The sequence below is a fragment of the Pygocentrus nattereri genome, chromosome 3, assembly GCF_015220715.1.
Source record: "Pygocentrus nattereri isolate fPygNat1 chromosome 3, fPygNat1.pri, whole genome shotgun sequence".
Classification (NCBI taxonomy): domain Eukaryota; kingdom Metazoa; phylum Chordata; class Actinopteri; order Characiformes; family Serrasalmidae; genus Pygocentrus; species Pygocentrus nattereri.
The window spans coordinates 50,952,169-50,974,668 of NC_051213.1; the positions used below are offsets into that span (position 1 = coordinate 50,952,169).

At 47.0% G+C, this 22,500-nt stretch overlaps 1 protein-coding gene across 7 annotated transcripts in view; it reads right to left on the reverse strand.

Annotated features, from left to right (window-relative positions):
- Window positions 1–22,500, reverse strand: part of fhod3b (formin homology 2 domain containing 3b) — a 240,512-nt gene that overhangs the window by 21,645 nt on the left and 196,367 nt on the right. For 2 of the 7 annotated variants that reach the window (XM_037537067.1, XM_037537065.1), the window contains 7 exons: window positions 18,252–18,323; window positions 16,478–16,600; window positions 15,735–15,869; window positions 14,318–14,368; window positions 12,437–12,621; window positions 7,510–7,947; window positions 5,085–5,992 (listed from right to left, as the gene is read on the reverse strand). In XM_037537067.1, the coding sequence (XP_037392964.1) occupies window positions 5,085–5,992; window positions 7,510–7,947; window positions 12,437–12,621; window positions 14,318–14,368; window positions 15,735–15,869; window positions 16,478–16,600; window positions 18,252–18,323 (1,912 nt within the window). Of the gene's footprint in view, window positions 1–5,084; window positions 5,993–7,509; window positions 7,948–12,436; window positions 12,622–14,317; window positions 14,369–15,734; window positions 15,870–16,477; window positions 16,601–18,251; window positions 18,324–20,961; window positions 21,349–22,500 lie in introns of all 7 variants that reach the window. The other 5 variants (XM_037537068.1, XM_037537066.1, XM_037537064.1 and 2 more) reach the window with 4 other exon arrangements.

A 22,500-nucleotide genomic window follows, 5' to 3' on the forward strand; every position in this document is an offset into this window, starting at 1 on the left:
TCTGGCCCGCTCTTCTGGGCGATAAGCTCACAGTGATGCAGGTAGATGCCCCCCTTGTGTCCTGGATTGTTGACTATCTGACCGGCAGACCACAGTATGTACGCCTGCAGCACTGTGTGTCAGACAGAGTGGTCAGCAACACTGGAGTTCCACAAGGTACTGTCCTCTCTCCCTTCCCCTTCACCCTCTACACCACGGACTTCAGCTACTGCACAGAGACTTGCCACCTTCAGAAGTTTTCTGATGACTCTGCAATAGTTGGATGTTGGGGTGATGAGGATGAGTTCAGGGTGACGGTGAAGGACTTTGTCACATGGTGCGAGCGGAACCACCTGCAGCTCAATGTGACAAAGACAAAGGAACTGGTGGTGGACCTGAGGAGGGACAAGGCACCGGTGACCCCTGTGTCCATCAGCGGGGTCAGTGTGGACACTGGCAGATTATAAATATCTGGGTGTGTATATTGACAATAAACTGGACTGGGCTAAGAACACTGGCGCCTTCTACAGGAAGGGCCAAAGCCGTCTCTATTTTCTGAGGCGCCTGAGGTCCTTCAACATCTGCCGGACTATGCTCAGGATCTTCTATGAGTCTGTGGTGGCGAGTGCTGTCCTCTATGCTGTTGCATGCTGGGGAAGCAGGCTGAGGGCGGCAGACGCCAACAGACTCAACAGACTGATCCGCGAGGCCGGTGATGTTGTGGGTGTGGAGCTGGACTCGCTGACGGCCGTGTCAGAGACGAGGACGCTGTCTAAGCCGCAGGCCATTATGGACAGTGGCTCCCACCCACTCTACGACACTGTGATGAGACACAGGAGCTCATTCAGCTCAAGACTCACTCTACTGAAATGACCACAGAGTGCCACAGGAGGTCATTCTTACCTGTGGACATCAAACTCCATAACTCCTCCCTCAGTGTGTGATTCACAAATTTCTCTTTCTCTTTGTTTTAAATGATTAAAGTGTTTATTCTTTTACATGAATGGTTACAACTGTAATAACTGCAATTTCCCTCTGGGATCAATAAAGGATTCTGATTCTGATATTTGAATGAATGCAGTATGAAAACTGCTCATGCTGTAGGTCCCAAAAGCACAAATGCACTATTTATGTATTTGTCTCTACAACTGTGCAAAGTTACGTGGTTCTACCCCCAAAACTCCACATAAAAATAATAGAATAAAAACAAAACAAAAATAAGAACATAGCGAAGAACAGTGCGTTGGCTTAATGAATAGACAGAAACTTAAGGTCAGGAATGACAGTGAAGTTCATGGTTCCACAGTAAAGCACACATACCATCCATTACAGACCGCAGAGCTGAGCGATGGTGAAACGTGAGCGTAAAAGGCCCGGCGCTTCTCGAGTCACAGCCCGGTCACGTTCAAAGTGGCAGGAGGGCTTTATACAGTCCAGACTGCCTCTCTGATGGAGCTTTAAGATAACGCAGGGGATCCATCACAGCCAATCAGCCAGCCTCGTACCACCACAGTGACCTGAGTCTGCTGCAAATCCCGCATGTTCATGTGAGAGGAAACGGACTGCGGTGACAACACTGAGCCATAATGCACACCATGTGTTTCACCTGAAAACAGCCTGAAAAACGGCACCGCTGAAGAAAAGAAATACTGCTTGTGCTCGGTTCTGACAAGAACACCTAGAACACACAAACTCACCAAGAAAGATCAATGAATAGTCAAAAGATCACCGACATACAAGTCTAACGAATGAGGAAACTGAGAGCAGGGGAGGGACCTAAAGCCGAAATCCACTGACGTTTCAAATTTCCTCCATAATTAAACAATTAAAGATGTAAACAGAGTCGTTCAGAGCGGTTTGGAGTGAAACGCTCCATTCTAGAGAAACTTACTGAGTTAGAACTGTTCACAGTGGTGGTGATAGGAACCAGACGTCTGATGGTTCTGAATTCACTGCCTGATGTCTGAGACGCTGTTTAACGATAGTTTAGATTTTGGCCTTAAACTCCATTCATGGTGGAGAGATGCGTAACATGCAGGATGCTGTGAGGCAAAATAGACCCCAAAGAAAACTTATTACCATAGCATATACCAGATACCATAGCAACCACCTGTGACACCATAGCAATTGCCTAGCAACACCTTAACATCCACCTGGGATGCCATAGCAACTGCCTAGAAACACATTAACAACCACCTGGGACACCAAAGCAACTGCCTAGCAGCATCTTAGCAACTGACTGCTAAAACATAGAAACCGCCTAGCAACACCTTAGCAACAAACTGGGACACCATAACAATCACCTGGGATACCACAGCAACCACCTAGCATTACCTTAGCAACAAACTGGGACACCATAACAATCACCTGGGATACCATAGAAACCACCTAGGAACACCTTAACAACTACCTGGGACACAACAACACACACCTACCAACACCTTAGCAACCACTTTGGATATGTCTGAAAAATAGACAGTAGTATTGGGCAGATAATAGCGAGAGGAAATGCTGCCTGACCAGCATATTGGTGCCATCTACAGGGCAGAGTGGGTAATGCGCTTGCATTCTCCCTATACATTTTCTGATTTATTCCCAATAATTTTCTCAGGATAATTACTGCAGAATAATTGTCTTGGGAAAACTCCTGAATAACTACCTCAAGATAATTATATTGAGATAATTTTCCTGACATAATTATATACAGAAAATTAATTTGAGAAAAAAACAAAGGTAATATCAAAGGCAAGAGTTTTTTAACCCATTACAGAAAATTCCATGTAATTGTTTTCTCAATGTCCTTTTGAGGGCTCTAAGACTGTATCTCACTCTGAAAGGCCGCTAAGACTGTATCTCACTCTGAAAGGCCTCCAAGAGTGTATCTCACTCTGAAAGGCCTCTAAGACTGTATCTCACTCTGAAAGGCCGCTAAGACTGTATCTCACTCTGAAAGGCCTCTAAGACTGTATCTCACTCTGAAAGGCCGCTAAGACTGTATCTCACTCTGAAAGGCCTCCAAGAGTGTATCTCACTCTGAAAGGCCTCTAAGACTGTATCTCACTCTGAAAGGCCGCTAAGACTGCATCTCACTCTGAAAGGCCTCTAAGACTGTATCTCACTCTGAAAGGCCTCCAAGACTGTATCTCACTCTGAAAGGCCGCTAAGACTGTATCTCACTCTGAAAGGCCTCCAAGACTGTATTTCACTCTGAAAGGCCTCTAAGACTGTATCTCACTCTGAAAGGCCGCTAAGACTGTATCTCACTCTGAAAGGCCTCCAAGAGTGTATCTCACTCTGAAAGGCCTCTAAGACTGTATCTCACTCTGAAAGGCCGCTAAGACTGTATCACACTCTGAAAGGCCTCTAAGACTGTATCTCACTCTGAAAGGCCGCTAAGACTGTATCTCACTCTGAAAGGCCTCTAAGACTGTATCTCACTCTGAAAGGCCTCTCAGACTGTATCTCACTCTGAAAGGCCTCCAGGACTGTATCTCACTCTGAAAGGCCTCTAAGACTGTATCTCACTCTGAAAGGCCTCTAAGACTGTATCTCACTCTGAAAGGCCTCCAAGAGTGTATCTCACTCTGAAATGCCTCTAAGACTGTATCTCACTCTGAAAGGCCGCTAAGACTGTATCTCACTCTGAAAGGCCTCTAAGACTGTATCTCACTCTGAAAGGCCTCCAAGAGTGTATCTCACTCTGAAAGGCCTCTAAGACTGTATCTCACTCTGAAAGGCCGCTAAGACTGTATCTCACTCTGAAAGGCCTCCAAGACTGTATCTCACTCTGAAAGGCCTCTAAGACTGTATCTCACTCTGAAAGGCCTCCAAGACTGTATCTCACTCTGAAAGGCCGCTAAGACTGTATCTCACTCTGAAAGGCCTCCAAGACTGTATCTCACTCTGAAAGGCCGCTAAGACTGTATCTCACTCTGAAAGGCCTCCAAGACTGTATTTCACTCTGAAAGGCCTCTAAGACTGTATCTCACTCTGAAAGGCCTCTAAGACTGTATCTCACTCTGAAAGTCCACTAAGACTGTATCTCACTCTGAAAGTCCACTAAGACTGTATCTCACTCTGAAAGTCCACTAAGACTGCATCTCACTCTGAAAGGCCTCTAAGACTGTATCTCACTCTGAAAGGCCTCTAAGACTGTATCTCACTCTGAAAGGCCACTAAGACTGTATCTCACTCTGAAAGGTCTCTAAGACTGTATCTCACTCTGAAAGGCCTCTAAGACTGTATCTCACTCTGAAAGGCCTCTAAGACTGTATCTCACTCTGAAAGGCCTCCAAGACTGTATCTCACTCTGAAAGGCCTCCAAGACTGTATCTCACTCTGAAAGGCCTCTAAGACTGTATCTCACTCTGAAAGGCCTCTAAGACTGTATCTCACTCTGAAAGGCCTCTAAGACTGCATCTCACTCTGAAAGGCCTCTAAGACTGTATCTCACTCTGAAAGGCCTCTCAGACTGTATCTCACTCTGAAAGGCCTCTCAGACTGTATCTCACTCTGAAAGGCCTCTCAGACTGTATCTCACTCTGAAAGGCCTCTCAGACTGTATCTCACTCTGAAAGGCCTCTAAGACTGTATCTCACTCTGAAAGGCCTCTCAGACTGTATCTCACTCTGAAAGGCCTCTAAGACTGTATCTCACTCTGAAAGGCCTCCAAGACTGTATCTCACTCTGAAAGGCCTCTAAGACTGTATCTCACTCTGAAAGGCCGCTGATATCTCACTCTGATAAAGCCATTGCATGGAAAGCCAGAGCTTGTTTATATCCTCAGTGCGAGGTGAGATCCCGAGAGTGGCTGTGATTTTAGGTTGTAGATGGCATCAGACAGTCTGTGCTCTTCTGCGTGCCTGAGACTGAAACTCACTGAAATACAACAAAAACTCTTCTGCGGTGAACATCTTGCACCTGAACCGCTGCACCTGCCACCCGAGCGGCTATCAGCAAGCTACAAAATACTTTTCACAATTTATATGACGACTAGTCGACCAGTCACCTGCTTTTTTGAACGTCTGTGAGCCTCTGTTTTGAATATCGATGTCCACCATAATATAAAAGTCAAGATCACTGCTCTCCAGTTGCCGTTTGCTTACCTTTGTAACCGGAAGCTCCTTGGACTTGGTCTCGAACAGGTGCTCCAACTTGGCTGTGTCCAGTTTGACCGGATCCAGTTTGGTCCACAGTGACTCCTTGCAGTTCTTATGGCTGCCGCACTGCCAGTCTGTGGGTCTAACCTCGTTCCAGAAGAGCCTGATGGTCTTTTTCTTCTTCTGGAAGAGCGGGGGTTCTCCCCGGCTGTGCTGAGGGGATCCGAGGTTTGAAGGTGACATTGAGGTCATAGAGGGTGGGGGAGGGGGTGGCATTATACTTGGAACAGGAGGAGGAGGTGGGCACCCAAATAAGGGTGGTGGGGGTGGAAGGTTGGGTATACAAGGAGGTGGGGGAGGAGGTGGCAGGTGGTCACCTGACCCCATCAAGTTCCCAACATCCAAAATGTCCACGTCGTCCTCCTCGCCAAGGTCCGTGAAGTCCATTTCTTTTATCCTGAGCTCTCGGGGGGTAGCCATCAGCTGGTCCCAGATGTGGTCTGACTCCTTCTTGGGTGGTGCAGGTGTAGGTGTGGGGGATGGTGGTGGGGGCGGCGGTTTTTCCTTCCCGGCATGCTCTGCTTCATGAGATGAAGACAGTCCCTTCACCAAGTCACCGAATTTCTCGGCAACGGCTCGCACGTTGCCCTGGTTGTCCAAGTGCTGCGCTTCCATCTTCTTCACATTCTCCTCACAGGCCTGCCGCCGCGCCTCCAGTGTGGAGATTCGGCAAGCCAGGCTTGAGTCTCTCTCCTTCTCAATCTCCTTCTCTTTCTCACTATCCTTCTCCTCCTCCGATGCTACTGGCTTCTTGTTCTGGGCATAGAGCATGTCCAGCATGAAGCGCTTGCTGTTGAGGACTTTGCCACATTGTTCGTTGATCTCTGCAGCCTTAATGCAATCTGCCCACTGACCTGATGATAAGAGAGCAAAATACAGGTTATCCAGAGTTTAGCTTTCAAAAGTGGATGGCACTATGAAATTCCTTGTTGCCGAGCCACATATCAGTGGTGAAGTCGATCAGTCGATTTGTTGGCTATAACTGGGGTCAGGCAAAAATTTGCTGGCTACAGTTGGAGTCAGAATTTTGTGGGCTACAGTCGGAATTAGACAGAATTTTGTGGGCTACAGTCGGTTCAGACAATTTTGTGGGCTACAGTCAGAATCAGACAGAACTTTGTGGGCTACAGTCGGTTCAGACAATTTTGTGGGCTACAGTCGGAATCAGACAGAATTTTGTGCGCTACAGTCGGGTCAGACAATTTTGTGGGCTACAGTTGGAATCAGACAGAATTTTGTGGGCTACAGTTGGAATCAGACAGAACTTTGTGGGCTACAGTCAGAATCAGACAGAATCTTGTCTGGCTACAGTCGGAATCAGATAGAATTTTGTGGGCTACAGTCGGAATCAGATAGAATTTTGTGGGCTACAGTTGGAATCAGACAGAATTTTGTGGGCTACAGTCAGAATCAGACAGAATTTTGTGGGCTACAGTTGGAATCAGACAGAATTTTGCGGGCTACAGTCGGTTCAGACAGAATTTTGTGGGCTACAGTCGGTTCAGGTAGAATTTTGTGGGGCTACAGTCGGTTCAGGCAGAATTTTGTGGGCTACAGTCGGTTCAGACAGAATTTTGTGGGCTACAGTCGGTTCAGACAGAATTTTGTGGGCTACAGTCGGTTCAGACAGAATTTTGTGGGCTACAGTCGGTTCAGACAGAATTTTGTGGGGCTACAGTCAGAATCAGACAGAATTTTGTGGGCTACAGTTGGAATCAGACAGAATTTTGCGGGCTACAGTCGGTTCAGACAGAATTTTGTGGGCTACAGTCGGTTCAGGTAGAATTTTGTGGGGCTACAGTCGGTTCAGTCAGAATTTTGTGGGCTACAGTCGGTTCAGACAGAATTCTGTGGGCTACAGTCGGTTCAGACAGAATTTTGTGGGCTACAGTCGGTTCAGACAGAATTTTGTGGGCTACAGTCGGTTCAGACTGAATTCTGTGGGCTACAGTCGGTTCAGACAGAATTCTGTGGGCTACAGTCGGTTCAGACAGAATTTTGTGGGCTACAGTCGGTTCAGACAGAATTTTGTGGGGCTACAGTCGGTTCAGACAGAATTTTGTGGGCTACAGTCGGTTCAGACAGAATTCTGTGGGCTACAGTCGGTTCAGACAGAATTTTGTGGGCTACATTCGGTTCAGACAGAATTCTGTGGGCTACAGTCGGTTCAGACAGAATTTTGTGGGCTACAGTCGGTTCAGACTGAATTTTGTGGGTCTACAGTCGGTTCAGACAGATTTTTGTGGGCTACAGTCGGTTCAGACAGAATTCTGTGGGCTACAGTCGGTTCAGCCAGACTTTTGTGGAGCTGGATGTATAAATCTACTGCTGAGGTTGGAAGATCATGTGGTGCTGGCCAGTTTTCTCCTACCTGAGTCGCTGTCACTCATGAGCTTCTCTTCCCTCTCCTCGCGCTCCAGAGTGCTGCTGGCTGAGGAGATGCTGGAGGCAGAACAGTTATCTTTCTCATTCAGTTCCTCGTTCTGCCTCTCTTTCTCACTGAGGACGGTGCTCTCCTCCACCATGTGTTCTTTCCCTTGCTCCTCCTCTTCCTCCTCTGCCTCCGTTCGTTCCTCCGTTCCTCCTTCCCTTTCGTCCTCTTCTTTCCCAGTCACGTCTTTCTCTCCTCTCTCCTCTTGTCCCTCCTGTTTCCCTCCATCTCCTGCTAGCTGCTCTTTCTCTGTTTCATCTGGCCGTGTGTCGCTCTCCGAGTGAAGGAAAGACAGGGTTACGTCCTTCTCGTCCACAGGCTTCTGTTCTTCCTCTGGCTCGGAGGGAGGCTCTGCTGCTGTCTGCACTGGCTCAGCTTCTGAACAAACCAAAATAAATCCACAAAAACAAAACAAAAAGGCACCCGTTACTGATATAACATCCAAGTTCCATGGAACTCTTTTCACAAACAAAGGTACATTTATAACCGCACTGACATCCAAAATAAATATGTAAATATTTAGAACTTTGAAGCTTTTTAAACTCCACTAATCACATCCTGATCGTCCACCACAATCAGCAGAGAAAACATCAGGGAGAACATTCTGAGCTTGTTTTCAGTTGCCAAGATGATCAAATGGACCCTTATTATGATTATTATTATTCTAAGTATTATTATTGAATCTTGCAGGGTGCTCCCGGCATGGCAGCAAGTTCTGCATGTATGCACGGTCCACAGAACGTGTTTCTGATAGAGCCCCGGCATCAAAGCATCTAATCTACTCCCACCATCATATGATGGCCTGGCACAGCTCATGGAGAGTGTCCTGACTGCTGATTGGTTAAATTCAAATCAGTGCAGAATTAAACCTGTCAATCACAGAAGCAGCCAGCACAGTTGGCTTTTGTTGTGTTCGCTGTAATGCAGGTGGAGTCAGTAGGTCTGTAAGTTACATGTTAATTAATATTTAAGCACAGCTGTGAAACAAATAAAACAATTAATTTTCGATTAATTGCATTCGCTTGCGTAGTTAATCAAGGTCATCAGTTTCACTTGTGTAGTTAATCGTGATTAATCACATTCGTTTGAGCAGATAATCACGAACAATCGTGTCCACTTGTGTAGTTAAACAAGATTAATAGCAGTCACTTTTGTTGTTAATCACAATTAATAGCATTTACTTGTGTAGTTAATCACAAATAATCACATCCATGTAGTTAATCGTGATTATTAGCATTCACATGTGTAGTTAATCATGATTAATCACTTTCACTTTTGCAGTTAATCGCGATTAATCACTTTCACTTTTGCGGTTAATCACGATTAATCACAACCACTTGTGTAGTTAAAATTGCGATTAATCACATTCACTTTTGCGGTTAATCGCGATTAATCACACCCACTTGTGTAGTTAATCATGATCAATCACATTCGCTTTTGCGGTTAATCGCGATTAATCACAACCACTTGTCTAGTTGATTGCAATTAATCACATTCACTTTTTGCAGTTAATCACGATTAATCACGTCGACTTGTGTAGTTATTCACAATTAATCACATTCACTTTTGTACACCTGTAATCCTGTCCAGTCAGTTACTCTTACACTCTCTTATTTTCACCGAGTTACGACTCTAAATGTCTCTGGCTCTCCCAACCTCGGCCGCTCGGATATTCCAGGGTCTGTATCTCTGATTCCTTGAAGGCCAGTGATGTGATCCAGGGCTCGCTGGAAAGGACACGTCACGCTCTACTGACCTCTGCAGTTTTGTCATTAATATTTTAAAAAGTCTCTTGTTGCAAATCACTCCCTACTCATGGGGTTTTATTCATGACATCATCAGTGATCTTCGCCACTTTTATCACAAAACCTGCCACTTCAAAACATCTGAAGTTGAACCGCTTCGAACGTGGATCAGATTTCAGGACCAGCACATTCTGAAAGTTACATTTTGATGCATGTCAAGTTTCCTTTTACTGTTTTGATCATGATGCAGGCCGAGTCAATAGGTGTGTAAGTTGCAGTGAGTGTCTCACACACATATATACAGTCCTGTCCACCAGACACCCGTTTCCACTGGGCAGTGATATTCAGATGAATACAAAAGGCATTAATCCAGAGGACAGTGATTGTTATGTGTGTCAGTGTGTTTGTTTAACCGCTCAGTTTTATTTGAGGTTTACAGACATTTCCAGCTTTAACTAATCCATATTGAACATTACAGTAATTCAGCTGTGCTGATTCGAAACATACAATAGCTGGGAGCACCAAGCTGAAATCTGGAACCAGTTTGGAAGCAAAGCTACTCTTTTCGGTTACTATTAACTGTATTTATGTTTACTTGTGCTTATAACTGCACAAGCTGCCAAGACTGCTGGTTTTAACCGCTGTGCTCACGTGGCCAAGGCCTGTGCGGGACTGATATGGACAAAGTTCTAAGGCCTGCTCTGCAGTGAAAGCCTGCATGACTCCCCTCATTCCTCTCGTTACCGTAAAGCATTACACCATCTTCTGCTCTATATTTGGAAAAAGCAAACAAATAAAAAAGAAAGAGAATCCCGGCGGATCATAGGGGATGACAAAACAAAGCAGATGATGGAATGCCTCGAAATCTTCAGGCCATATCTGCCCGGGCACCCGCTCAGGCACTCAAGTACAAACAGGACCTGGCGCGAGTCGCCGGGACGCAGCGCTGAAGCCGAGAGCTTCCTCGGCTGAAACGCGGCGCTGTGAGCTTACTCCACTCACGCGTACATCGGTTCCACACGAGTGAAGTACATCACATCAGAACTAGTCTGTCCTCCGGTTCTGGCCTTCTTCCTGAGTCCTGTGTCATTTGGGTGGGAGCTCTTCACTCCTATCCACCATACTTACATTAAAAAATGAAACATTTACAGTTGGACTGCGTTGTTTAGTCAACTGACTAGGATATAATGCATGATTAATACAGGTATGTAACTTTTTAGTATGCATTATATAGGTCAATATCTACTGAATGATGAACTGTGAATTACTCACTGTTTATAATGAATTATTCAGTAAATACTCTATATTATTTAGTACTACTATGAATAACTCAGTACCTACTACAAATTACTCAGTATCTATTATGAATTTTTCAGTAACTACATGAATCCACTACAAATGATTCAATATTTACTATGAATTATTCGGTATTCCGGCCCGATGACCACTGGGATAGGCTCCATAACCCCCTGCGACCCCCAGTAACTAATATCAATCATTCAGTATCTGCTATAATTGTTCTGAACTACTATGAACTGAACTGGGCGGCTTAGAAAATGTGTGTGTGTGAGAATTATTCAGTACTTATTAGTATCTACTATGAATTATTCAGTATCTATTATGAATTATTCAGTATCTATTATGAATTATTCAGTATCTATTATGAATTATTCAGTATCAACTCTGAACTATTTATAAGCTATTATGAATGAGTCAGATGAGCCAACCGTACTGTATGCTGTGTTACAGTGTTGTCTAAATGTCAAGCTGCACATAAACTGTTCATGCAACCTGCAACCTCCTCCCTGAAGTGTTTCCGTGTGAAGCCAGACTCTGGTTAAGTGTGAGACTCTCTCCTTATTCCTCCACCACTTATTCTGGGCTGCTTTCTCCGTCAGTCTGAGTGAATGTAGGTTAAAGGTAAGGGGATCAGGCCAGGCTGAGCGTCAGCTGATCCTTATCTCACACACTGAAACTAAAGCCAAGCGCACACAGTGTGACTGACGTATGGACACGGATCCAGAGGAGACCCAATGCCAGCTCTGGCTCCAGCTCCAGCTCCGGCTCCAGCTCCGGCTCCGGCTCCGGCTCCGGCTCCGGCTCCGGCTCCGGCTCCGGCTCCGGCTCCGGCTCCGGCTCCAGCTCCGGCCGTTACTGATGATCTAACGTACAGACATGGCATATCAACACAATCAAAGCTGCTTACTGAACGTTTCAGCTGGTCATTCCTTCGCTTTACAGGCTTCGCTGCTGTCGTGAAGTCACACACTGTTAGTAACACAGCTCATCCCATAGAACACCTTTGGGATGAATTAGAGTGGAGACTGTGAGCCAGGCCTTCTCGTCCAACATCAGTGTCTGACCTCACAAATGAGCTTCTGGAAGAACGGGCAAAAATTCCCACAGACACTCTCCATCTTGTAGCTTCCCAGAAAAGTGGAAGCTGTTAGACTCAAAGGGGGGCACCTCAATATGAATGTCAATGGCTTAGGAAGGGAACGTCCACCAAGATTATATAAGTGTGATGGTCAGGTGTTCTTCCACGCCAAGTCAAGTTCTTCCACACCAAACTGGCTCATCCGTGTCTTTATGGACCTGCTTTGTTCACTGGTGTGCAGTCGTGTTGGAGCAGGAAGGGGCCGTCCCCAAACTGTTCCCACAAAGTTGGGAGCGTGAAACTGTCCAAAATCTCTTGGTGCTGAAGCTTTAAGAGCTCCTTTCACTGGAACTAAGGGGCCGAGCCCAACTCCTGAAAAACACCCCCACACCATGATCCCCCCTCCACCAAACTTTACACTCAGCACAATGCAGTCAGACAAGTACCGTCTCCTACCGTCTAATGTCTGTAGAAGCAGTCTGCAGGCCTAGGGGCTCGGCTTTATACACCTGTGGCCATGGAAGTGACTGGAACACCTGAATTCACTGGTTTGGATGGGTGAGTGAAAACTTTTGGAAATATAGTGTATACATATATATATATTCTCCGTCAGGGTCGCGGCGGGGTGCTGGAGCCTATCCCAGCGGTCATCGGGCGGAAGGCAGGATACACCCTGGACAGGTCATATATATATATATATATATATATATATGTGTGTGTGTGTGTGTGTGTGTGATAAACTGACCTTGTGTGGAGTGTGTGTGAATGTGTGTGTCCTCCTGAGGCTCTGTGGAGATATGTGTGTGACAGCGTGTGGTGACGGGGGTCCGAGAGCTCAGGCTGAGCGTGATCTCTGTTCGTCCTCGTGGTGATGATGTCACGCGCTCTCTTTCGTACTCCTCCGCTGCCAGACGCTCCACTTGCTTATACCTTCAACCAGACACAACAACAGCCAATCAGCTTTCACAAACACTCTCCAGACATTAAAAGGCCCAAATCAGGAAAATTTCCTCATTTTTTCTTTCATCAATAGTCAGAGTGGTCTGCTCTGAAACACTCTGTTGTTCACAGTGGTGGTGATAGGAACCAGACATCCCCCTCTAAAAGCTCCTAACAGTGGTGGTGATGGGAACCAGACATCCCCCTCTAAAAGCTCCTCACAGTGGTGGTGATGGGAACCAGACATCCCCCTCTAAAAGCTCCTCACAGTGGTGGTGATGGGAACCAGACGTCCCTCTAAAAGCTCCTACAGAAAGTTCCTACATGAGCTGGTTCTGAATTCACTGCCTGATGACTGAGACGCTGTTTTATGAGAGTTTAGAGAACTTCAACTCCATTCATGGTGGAGGGAGACATGCAGGGCGCGGTGCGGCAAAATAGTCCCCAAAGAAAACTCATTATTCCAGATTTTCCACTGTTTTCCATCATCAGCATTCCATATAAGCTCAGAAGACTCGTGTGGGTTCTCTGGTGGTTCTGGATGGTAAATAAAGTGTCTATATCTGTGCTGTAGTCATGGCGACGCCTGGTTCCCATCACCACTGTAAAGAAAGAGAAATGGACCGTGTATAATCCGTTGCGTCTTCCTACATGTTTATATTGCATTAATGAGCATTTAGCACTAGCGTCAGCGGTACCTGTAAAAAAGGCCAGAAGTTTTACACGTTTTCTTTAAATGTTTTTCCTTTTCTTGTCAAAATAAAGTAACATTTCTGTCCTATCGGCTGAAGGGAAGTGGGCTTAAGTGGTTTAAACACTGTGATCTTTAGATGATCTGCTGTCAGCCTACAAGTATAAGATGAAAACAAGGCGCTAGTCTAGATCTAGCATTAAGTAACAGACACTGTCTGACGGCGATTCCACAGCCTGTCCTGCTGCGTATGGACGTTTAATCTGCTTCACCTGCAGCCTGAGTTTCCGTCTGCTACAAGTTTCCTCATCATCTCACCACCTCACCATCTCACCACCTCATCATCTCACCATCTCACCACCTCATCTCACCATCTCACCACCTCACCATCTCACCATCTCACCACCTCACCACCTCACCATCTCACCACCTCATCTCACCATCTCACCATCTCACCACCTCATCTCACCATCTCACCACCTCACCATCTCACCATCTCACCACCTCATCATCTCACCATCTCACCATCTCATCATCTCACCACCTCACCACCTCACCATCTCACCACCTCACCATCTCACCACCTCATCATCTCACCATCTCACCACCTCACCACCTCACCATCTCACCATCTCACCACCTCACCATCTCACCACCTCACCATCTCACCACCTCACCATCTCACCATCTCACCACCTTACCATCTCACCACCTCATCATCTCACCATCTCACCACCTTACCATCTCACCACCTCATCATCTCACCACCTCACCATCTCACCACCTCACCATCTCACCACCTCACCATCTCACCATCTCACCACCTCACCATCTCACCATCTCACCAACTCACCACCTCACCATCTCACCATCTCACCACCTCACCATCTCACCATCTCACCATCTCAATACCTCACCACCTCACCATCTCACCACCTCACAACAGGAGTGTGAAGCACAGCTGTGTTTACGCTGTATTTGCTGTTTATACTGTACCTTTCTTCTCGAGCGTGTCTGACTTCCTCTCTCTTCTCCACATAGTCGCGGCTGAAACGAGAGAAAGGACGAGTTCAGCACCATCTGATCTCTAAAGCTGCTCATCTGAGCAGTAAACAATTACAAAAGGGTCCCATTCAAAATAAATACAAAGAAACAGTTTGTTAGCTTCACTTCCAAATCTCTCTCTTACCATCCAGTACTGGCTTCACCTGATCAATACTGGTTACTGTACTTTAGTATTTTTGGTGTATCTGTACTGAAGTTTCTCCGTTCTGGACTTTCTCCTTTCACTCCACTACATTTCAGAGTCTAATATCCGACTTTTTCCTCCTACATTTTGAGAAATCTGTGGTTCCTTTTGGTTTCTGTGTGTATAAAAACGTAACATGTCAAAACGAAAGAAGCGCAAAGCCAGAGCACCAATCAGGGCCCAGCGGTCACTTTGTTTAGAGCTGGTTTTGACCTGTTGGTCATACCGACCCAGTGCAGCACGCGGTTCAACGTCAGCGCAGCAGCGTAAAACTTTGGGAGAGTCTGTTCAACATAAATGATGAACTAACCTAACTTTGTGTAAATAGAGCTCAATATAGAAATATGTCCACATATGCAGTCGAGACTGACGCGGCTTTTTTCTGAATTTCTACAAACACCAGTTCATTTTATAGTAAATGAGTTTGGGCTGGTTTATGTTTATGAACAGACGCCTACAGATCAACATAGTAAAGGAGCTCATCTGTGATCCTGAGTTTAAAGCCAGTTTTTATTCAACTTAAACTTGGAACTAAGTTGTAAATAAATCTGAAACTGAAACTTTGCTTGTGTGTAAAAAGTGATTTCAGAGCCACTCGGTTCTCCCTGATGGAAATTGTTTACCTTCAGTGTTTTGTGCTTCTGATCATTTTAATAGACGTCAGCGTCACTAATTAATGACGTTCTATTAAAAGACTGGTTTACCAAGAGAGACGCTGGAGGACTTTCACCTGAAATGAGTTCATGAAGCCAGTCTGGTTATAAAAATGATAACAGGACATCAGAGCCAGAATTCCTCTTTTAGTACTTTTACTTTATACTTAAGTACATTTGAAGGGAAATACTTTAGTACTTTTACTCCAGTGGAGGTCTAAAGGAGGAACTTCTACTTTTACTGGAGTGATATTTTACCCTGGGGGTCTCTGCTTTAACTCGAGTACCTGGTTTGTGCTCTACGTCCACCGCAGTGTAATTCCATCATGATACGTTAACTCCTAAGCTGAGCTCTTAGCAGAAGTAAGTAGACAAACCTCTCCGTCTAATTAGCGCCTCTTTTACTAAACCTGCCCTTTAGTGTGAGTCTGATATTTCATGAGGCGTCTAATCGTTTCCTAAAGGACTGTAATCAAACTGAATTAGAGACCGGAGAAGTGGGAACGCGTACTTGAAGCGGGTTCTTTCCTCGCGCTCGATCCTGTGCAGCCTCTCCTCTCTCTCCAGCCTCCTCCTCTCTCGCTCCGCAGCCAGGCTCTCCTGATGCTGCCTGTAAGAGGAGGTCAGTAAACCCCCCAGAGCCGGCCTGGAACATCAGAGACAGCAGGTCAGCACCAAAACACGGCGGCTCAGAGGTTCACCTGCACTGCGTTAGCGCATAAATATGAATATATCAATCAATCAATCAATCAATCAATCAACCTTTACTACTTTGATTGGGAAATACAGGGTGACCCTCATCTACAGCGTAGCCGAGCCAGTTAAACAGGCTGAAAAGGTTCAAATGAAACTTAAACAAATGAAAATCAGCCAGGCAGGAAGATTTATAAAGAAATGAAAATAAGAAACTTTATTGCTTAAAATAGCAATAAAATATACAATAACACAAAAAAATCATAAAAATCACCACCACTGTAAAGACGACTGAACCATTTCACACCAAACCGCCCCGAATCCCTCTGTTCACGTCTAAAATCACTGGGTTATGGGGGAATTTGGAAAAATGTCCCTGTAAGTGATCAATACAGACTCAATATCACCAGCCATGATAGACTCGCTGCTCCAGAGCTAAAGCTAAAGGAGAGTCCAGACACCTGTCGATCCACAATCGGGGGATTCAACTGTCCAAACGTCAGGTTTTGTCCGAACTCTCACTCTCAGTAATATTCCAGTGAACGAGAGCGAGAGGGTCACCTGTCAGGTTTTCCGTCTGCAGGTGGGCTTCCTGTAGAGATGAAGCGGCCGAAGGGGCTCGAGGGGGCGCTGGATACGCCGGATGACCTGCCGGGAAAGGTGGCCGCGTAGCCGTTCTGCCTGCTGAACAAAGACGAGAAAACCATCATCGTCCACCACTCGACCCCAATGCCGACCTCAACGGGTCAATCAACAGGCAATTAAACGGCCAGATAATAAGAAATGCAGCACATAATGAGGCACGAGAAGCAAAAGGATGAGGTGATTCACGAGCTTCCCGTCTTCACGAGCAAAGCAGAGCACGCCGGTCAGGCCCTGAAGGTCACATCTACCCCCCACGACAGACACGGCACAAAACAGCGCCCCCTGCACCGCTTTTCCCGCATTCAGGAACGTTCTTCTTAACTTTTAAGAACCTTTGTAAGTTTTTTCCTAAGCAAGTTTTGGTGAATCCGGCTCCTGGTCCTCCGCCGCATTGAACTGGGTGATCGGAAGAAGCTGGTCACCTTTCCTCGCCACTAGCAGGGCCGGTTCTGGCCTTTTGGGGGGCCCTAAGCCGGACTTCTGATGTCTTAAAAAAGACAGTTCTTCGATGGTTCTTTAGTAAAGACACTGGGCCATTGCCTGGTGAGATTGATGGAGAATGTGTTGTGCATGATTCTACAGAGAACCCTTCTGAAAAGGGTTCTGCTACCGTTACAAGCTGGACATCAGAATAGCGGAACCCTTTCCGGTGCTTTATAGAACCACCGTATTCTCCGTCAATCTGGAGAACGCTTTCATGATGCAAAGAACCCTTTAATCAAGCAAAGGGTTCTTTGAGTGTTCATGGTTCCGTATAGAACCATTTTTCTTACTGAAGAACCCCTGAAGAAACGTCCTATTAAGGTGAAAGGACCCTTGCTTTCTCAAATATGACTGGTTAATCATCAGATCGTGTAATTTTAGCATAAAAGGATCTTTTTAATACTTCAAATAAAGAACCTCAGAAAGACGTAACGTGGTCAGCAGCACCAACAAGTTCAGTCCATTAATAACTGGGTGAAGAAGATGCGTGAAGCTCCGGCCTAAACCACACTGTGGAAGTGCAGCTCCACCCATTTTATTAACATTCAGGCAGAATTCAGAGGAGTAATCAGAGGTTCAGAGGGTTTGGTGTAAAACGGTTCAGACGTCTTTACAGTGGTGGTGATGAGAACCAGGCGTCGCCATGACTACAACACAGATATAGACCTTTTTTTACCATCCAGAACCACCAGAGAACCTACACGAGTCTTCTGAGCTTATATGGAATGCTGATGATGGAAAACAGTGGAAAATCTGGAATAATGAGTTTTCTTTGGGGACTATTTTGCCGCACAGCGCCCTGCATGTCTCCCTCCACCATGAATGGAGTTGAAGTTCTCTAAACTCTCATAAAACAGCGTCTCAGTCATCAGGCAGTGAATTCAGAACCAGTTCATGTAGGAACTTTCTGTAGGAGCTTTTAGAGGGACGTCTGGTTCCCATCACCACCACTGTGAGGAGCTTTTAGAGGGACGTCTGGTTCCCATCACCACCACTGTGAGGAGCTTTTAGAGGGACGTCTGGTTCCCATCACCACCACTGTGAGGAGCTTTTAGAGGGACGTCTGGTTCCCATCACCACCACTGTGACGTCTGATCAGACCACTCTGAACCGCTCTGTCACATCTTCACCGGTTAATTATCCATTTTTATATACAGCAGTTTCCATATAAGACCACCGTGGCGTTCGGACCCCGCTGGAGCCTTACCTGCCGACACTAAGAGTGGCTCTGGAAGCGCATGTGGAACAGGGCGTGTTTAAGCGCCTAACGTCCGAAAGGCTGAGCAGGAGACAGAATGGAGAAGAGAATGAGGTCAGGTCAGATTACATGCAGCACAGATGGACTACTCAGAGCTGCAGTGGAGCTGGTCAGCAGAGCAGATGACAGAGGGACTGAGGGACAGAAGCAAAGCGTAAAAGTGAATCAACGGCAGATTTTAAACTCCTTCTTAAGAAAGTCGAATTCGAATGCTCTGATAACAGAAACTTAAAGGGCCCATATTCTGTATTTATGGTCATGTACTTTATTTGTAATGTTTGCGCTGAAAAACTTAACGATGAACAGTTTGTTTGGCTGAATGGGTGGGGCTAAACTGCTGGATGGGTGGGGCTAAACTGCTGGATGGGTGGGACTAAACTGTGGTAGCTGAATGGGTGGGTCTGAACTGCTGCAGGCCGAATGGGCGGGGCTAAACTGCTGTAGGCTGAGTGGGTGGGGCTAAAGTGCTGTAGGCTGAACGGATGTGGCCAGTAAAATAAGTGGACATATGTAAACATGTTTACGGTTCTTATATAGTGTGGCCTGAGTGGGCGTAGCCAAACTGCTGTAGGCTAAACAGACATGGGGATTTGTAAATCTTTATGACATCACAACCACGATGCGGTCTAAAAGCAAGCTGTTTTGGCAGATTAACCTCTGTGTATGGTCTGGGGAGGGGAACATTTAATATCGTTGTTATAGAATTTTCTACGATATGGGCCCTTTAATGCTGTCAGATCATCAGACAGAAGAAGTGGTACATTCTCATTTAGTGGAAGAGCTGAAATCGGCGAACAGTCGGCGACTGTAACGGCCTCCTGTACGGAGCAGCCGCTGTAACCTTGATTCACTTTATTTGGCAGAGAAGCTGCAGACATAATGGAAGAAACATGCCGGAGTCGCCCCCCCAAAAGCGCTCTCATCTTCAAATAGAGGCTTGGATTCGCATCCAATACATTTCCCTCTATACCCGCTTATTTACGGCCTCGCCTTTGGAGTGGTCCGATGCAGCGATAAAAGGCAGATGAGTTGTAAATGTCAGGAGAAGTTAGTATCCCTCTGGGAGCAGCTGCACTGCAGTGGAGCTGGATCACGGAAAAGGAAAGCTTTGTGTTCGAAACCTTCCGTCTTTTTCCACTCCAGCAAACAGAGACGAGGAGAACATCGCTCTTTAGTGGGTCAGAACCATTTCTTCGTTTTTAACCACAGAACTACACACCGCTGTTAATTACACAGACCACCTGAGCCTGACAAGCGCAGACGGCGAGGAACCCGTGTAGCAGATACCGCTCAGGCCTGAGGATGACCCTTCACACGAGACACGCACACCTGTTAAAGTGTAGTTCAGGTGTAAACAGAGACTCAGAGCCGGTTTGGTCTGAAGTGGTTCAGTCTTTACAGTGGTGGTGATGGGAACCAGGCGTCGCCATGACTACAACACAGATATAGACACTTTATTTACCATCCAGAACCACCAGAGAACCTACACGAGTCTTCTGAGCTCATATGTCGCTCAGCATAGCAGAGCTTTTAGAGGGGGACGTCTGGTTCCCATCACCACCACTGTGAACGGCTCTGAACGGCTCTGTTTACAGCTGAACCGGTTATTTATATTATTTATACAGTCAATTTTGAAATATTCCCCTATAAGTCCTGTAAGGAACACCGTAGTTGAGCGTAAGTGCTGGAGTCTGAGATGTATGATGGACATACACATGCAATCTGTGTCTGAACCCTGATCAGTCCATATTTGGGAAGGTCCTCAGCAGCATCAGTGCCGTGTAACTCACACTAGCGCAATGATTCCCGATCCAAACATGCGGCGTTGTCATATATCCAAGACTCTGACGGGAATTAAAATGATAGTTCAGCCAAAAATCCAAGGCACCCGGCTCTGCCCCCAGATCAGACACATCTGATCAGTCAGGACATGTTTGGTGTCTGAGCCTGATGCCCTCCTGCTGCCTGTGTGTGGGGTGAGCAGCGCAGAGCTGTGTAAACAGGTTAAAGTGTTCAGACCAGCTGCAGCAGCGCCGCATCCACTTTCAGCGTCAAGGTGTTTTTCTTCAGCCAAACCAACCATGAACTACATATAAACTACAGACTGGAGTCCATCTGTTCTTCAGTGGTCAGGACCCCCACGGACCCTCACAGAGCAGGTACTGTTTGGGTGGTGGGTCATTCTCAGCACTGCAGTGACACTGATGTGGTGGTGGTGTGTTAGTGTGTGCTGTGCTGGTGCGAGTGGATCAGACACAGCAGTGCTGGAGTTTTTAAACACCTCAGTGTCGCTGCTGGACTGAAAATAGTCCACCAACCAAAAATATCCAGCCAGCAGCGTCCTGTGGGCGGCATCCTGTGGACGGCGTCCTGTGGGCGGCGTCCTGTGGGCAGCGCCCTGTGGGCAGCGTCCTGTGGGCAGCGTCCTGTGGGCAGCGCCCTGTGACCACTGATGAAGGACTAGAGGACGACCAACTTCCATTACATGTTAGCCACATTAGCCTCGTAGCTCCTCTGCAAAAACCACCAAACATGTCATTTGATCTGAGGAGGGAAACTTCGCAAATTTGGCTGAATTATCGCTTTAACAGGTGAGCGGTGGGGGAGTGTGTGTGTGTGTGTGGGGGGGGGGGGTTGGCTGTACATCTGTCTGCTCTACCTGGAGCGCTTTTCTGCGTCTCGGCCCCGCTGGCCCCGAGGGGCCCCCACAGGCGCCTGGTCCAAGCCTGAGGGGCAGGAGGAGAGAGGGGGAGGGGACTGGGAAGGGAGGGGGGAGGCGGGGTCTTCGCTGGGGGAGGAGGAGGCGGAGGAGGTGGCGGAGGAAGCCCCACCGGGGAGGGCCCCCAGGGACCTGACGGAGGCCCAGGAGGAGAGGCCGGGGGACAGAGCGCAGTCGGGGCTTAACGGCGCTGGAGCTCTGCAGACGACTTTACCTCCCGCGCGTCCGGCGCCGCTCACGCCGCGCCGCGGCTCAGACTCGGCAGCTCCGGCGAGGAGGAGCCCAGCCATGCATTTAACAGGCAAACACAAACTAGACGCCTCCTCTCTGCTCGAGATCAGAAACGACAGAGCGGCTCAGCGTGGAGCTCGGCAGGAGAACCCACCATCAAACAAAGGTCTCAGGGCAAGAGCTGCAGGTGTCAGTGAGCCCAGCTAACAAAGTGACGCGTGCAGGACGTTCACTGAGGGCCTTTACAGGCTGTTTTTAGGGTTCCATAGATGGTAAAAGCACCTTTACAACGTTCTGAGAACGTTCCACTACCACAGTGCAGTCATTCCATGCAAAGAGCTCCATTTGAGCCAAAGTCAGAGCTCATTGTTTATATTTACACTGATCAGCTCTAACATGAAAACCTGTTTCTACACTCACTGTCCAGTTTATCAGCTCCACTGACCGTTCAGTTCCCCTCTGTAGTTCTACAGTTACAGACTGTAGTCCATCTGTTTCTCTGATACTCTGTTACCCTGTTCTTCAGTGGTCAGGACCCCCATGGACCCTCACAGAGCAGGTGCTGTTTGGGTGGTGGATCATTCTCAGCACTGCAGTGACACTGACGTGGTGGTGGTGTGTTAGTGTGTGTTGTGCTGGTGCGAGTGGATCAGACACAGCAGCGCTGCTGGAGTTTTTAAACACCTCAGTGTCACTGCTGGACTGAGAACCAAAAATATCCAGCCAGCAGCGTCCTGTGGTCAGTGTCCTGTGGGCAGCGTCCTGTGGTCAGTGTCCTGTGGGCAGCATCCTGTGGGCGGTGTCCTGTGGGCAGCGTCCTGTGGGCAGCGTCCTGTGGGCGGCGTCCTGTGACCACTGATGAAGGACTAGAGGATGACCAACACAAACTGTGCAGCAGCAGATGAGCTGTCGTCTCTGACTTTACATCTACAAGGTGGACCCACAAGGTAGGAGGACCTTCTGTGAGGGTCCATGGGGGTCCTGTCTGTAACAGTCTGTAACTGTAGAACTACAGAGGGGAACTATACGGTCAGTGGAGCTGATACAGTGGACGATGTTATGGCTGACCGGTGTAAATATCAGGTTAACTTTATTCTTAGACAGGTTTTACTTGTTTTAAGAAATCTGCAATACAGCGAGATACTGATATTCACAGAATCATCTAAAACAGAAATGTCCAAAAATAAGAGAAATACTCTGATATTCCTCCTTAAAATGGTTGGGATTTGAAAGGTTAGACATATGGAC